At 36.8% G+C, this 2370-nt stretch overlaps 1 protein-coding gene across 1 annotated transcript in view; it reads right to left on the bottom strand.

Annotated features, from left to right (window-relative positions):
* Positions 1–174: 174 nt before the first annotated feature.
* Positions 175–2370, bottom strand: part of LOC111409582 (oligopeptide transporter 4-like) — a 7131-nt gene continuing 4935 nt past the window's right edge. The window contains exons 2-4 of the mRNA XM_023039614.1: positions 1861–2139; positions 1470–1652; positions 175–938 (exon numbers count right to left, since the gene is read on the bottom strand). Of these exons, the coding sequence (XP_022895382.1) occupies positions 321–938; positions 1470–1652; positions 1861–2139 (1080 nt within the window). The 3' untranslated portion in view covers positions 175–320. The remainder of the gene's footprint in view (positions 939–1469; positions 1653–1860; positions 2140–2370) is intronic.

Raw genomic sequence — 2370 nt, forward strand, 5'->3', positions numbered from 1 at the left:
AACAATTGAGATTTGGTCAAAAAATTTGTTGCAGAATCATACGAGAATAATGTCTAAGTTAAAAGTAATATTGATGTATTTTACCCTGAAGTGAAATTGTTCTCTCTAAAATTTAGGACCAAGTAATTAAGAATAATCCTCTTCCAAAAATGTCGAGTTTTGAGTGAGCAGACAAGCAAGAATACAGCACATTGCATGTACAAAATCTACTATAAACAATTTCTTTCGTTAAAGCAATTCTTCATCAAATCTGTTTCGTGGATATTCGACCAATATATAATTTCAAATTTCAAACAACACGTGCAAATATAATGTAGAAATTAAAATGTTGGGCAACCGTCAACTGATATGCCCTTGGCAGTAGGACAAGTGGCAAGTTCACAATGCTCAGGATCATTAGCACCCCACCATTTTATGTTTTTATTCTCCAACCCCAGAGTGAAGTAGATCAACACAGTCATGAAAGCAACACCAGCATCTAAGGCTGCTGAAAGTATATAGTTATATCTTTGCCACCACTTCTTCCGATATCTGTACACGAAAAAGTTGAAAACTGTCCCGACCAGAATCCAAGAATTGTAGTTCAATGCAGTTGCTGGTGGCATAAAAGCAGTTGCTCCGAGGAGTACGGGAAGGTTAATGAGGGGAATCCAAGATTGCTTAGGGAATGCCTTGTGGAACCCCCAAACAACAAATGGCCCCAATGCTCCTCCGAGAAAGAACCAGTTCATTGCTGAATAGTTTCCACGTTCGCCGAAAATCCTCTTTGGACTCGCAAGGCCCCAGATGACCGATGCATCAAAGAAGACACGATCGTTGGGACATGTCCAGGGACTGTTTGGCGGGAGCTTATCCGCTTGGCATATGTGGTCAATAGAATGCAGAAGCCACCATGCGACACCTATATTAATTGTACCTGCAATGATTGTTCCGAGGAACTGGAATACAAATGCCAAGTTCATGGTACACGAGAAGGGATGCATCATTGTAAGAAATAATGATCACAAAAAAACTGATACTGCATCTTTAGTAAGCTTTGTGAATTTTCCCTGTGATATTCTATTTAACTGCATGTTCCATATAGAGGGCAGAAGAGTAATGGATTATATCATGGAAGAAAAAAGCTGAAATCTTGTTCATTATACTATTCAATCACGTCTAATTCTCTATACCAAAGATGTACATAGTGCTCAGCAAATTGCTTCTCACCATTTCAGCCAAACAAACTTAGCCCCTGTTTGATGACCATTATTTGGGAAAAACAACGTTTTAAATAGTGATTTTTATGAGAACATGTGATTAAAAAGTAGAGAAAAGTTTTGGGTTTACATATAGAATATTTTGTTGTGTGAATGTTGAAAATGAATCTGTAGAAAAATGAATTTTCAAATAATAGTTGTCGAACAAGGGCTTAGAATGGGAATTCAAAATTTCAGATTTCACAGGACTGCTGGATGAGAAAACCGTACCTGAACTAAGAACATTGATCTTGGAGGGATCTTCATATAATGACCAAGCTTGAAGTCGCTAAGAAAGGAGATTGCTTGAGCCATGCTCATGTAGCCATATACCTTGAAACAGACATTTGCTATTGGTCTTCCAGGATATATTATGCCCATAATATACTCTGTGATAATATTTAGTCCTGGTGTCTGTGAAGAAAGGATAAGAACGTAGCAAAACCTCATGTTTATAACAGATCTTGTAGCATTGACTAGGAGACAAAAGTAAGCAAACAGGACCGAGAGAATAATCTCAAAATGACTAACTTTTTATCGGTTTATAAAAATTTATATGAGATCATCTTCCACAAGAAGTGGCAAAACAGAAATGAAGAATAAACCTATTTCCAGGAATTACCTGATTTGTGGTTGCAGTGATGATGCTGATTGGAAGAGTAAATATAAAAGCAAGAGCAGCTGCAGATAGAAGTCCCCAAACAGGCAACTGAACCTCACTTTTCTTGAAGATGCAGAGTGCAAGAGAGACCGCAATAGTCACCACAAGAAGAGAGTAAAACCACCATGAAGGAATATCTTTGTAATTTTTCATTAATCTTGTATGAACATCTATCTTTCCCTTTGAAGAAGCTTTATAACGATCGTATATCTCTCTGAAAATCAACGGCAGACAATTATGCTAATTAATACATAAGTCCAAATAAAAAAAAGGCAATTGGCTATCAGTTATATACTTCTGATCCATTGGGGGTTCAATTTACTCACCAAAGCAACGGTTTTACAAAGAATTATGTAATACAGCAGTTTGAATAGAAAAGTATAGAACCTAGGGAGTGTTTGATAGCATGAAAATGGAAAAAAAAGATGGAATTGGAATTGGAAATTCCAACTTTTGGTGTTTGATACCTTA

Source organism: Olea europaea, chromosome 14, assembly GCF_002742605.1.
Source record: "Olea europaea var. sylvestris chromosome 14, O_europaea_v1, whole genome shotgun sequence".
Classification (NCBI taxonomy): domain Eukaryota; kingdom Viridiplantae; phylum Streptophyta; class Magnoliopsida; order Lamiales; family Oleaceae; genus Olea; species Olea europaea.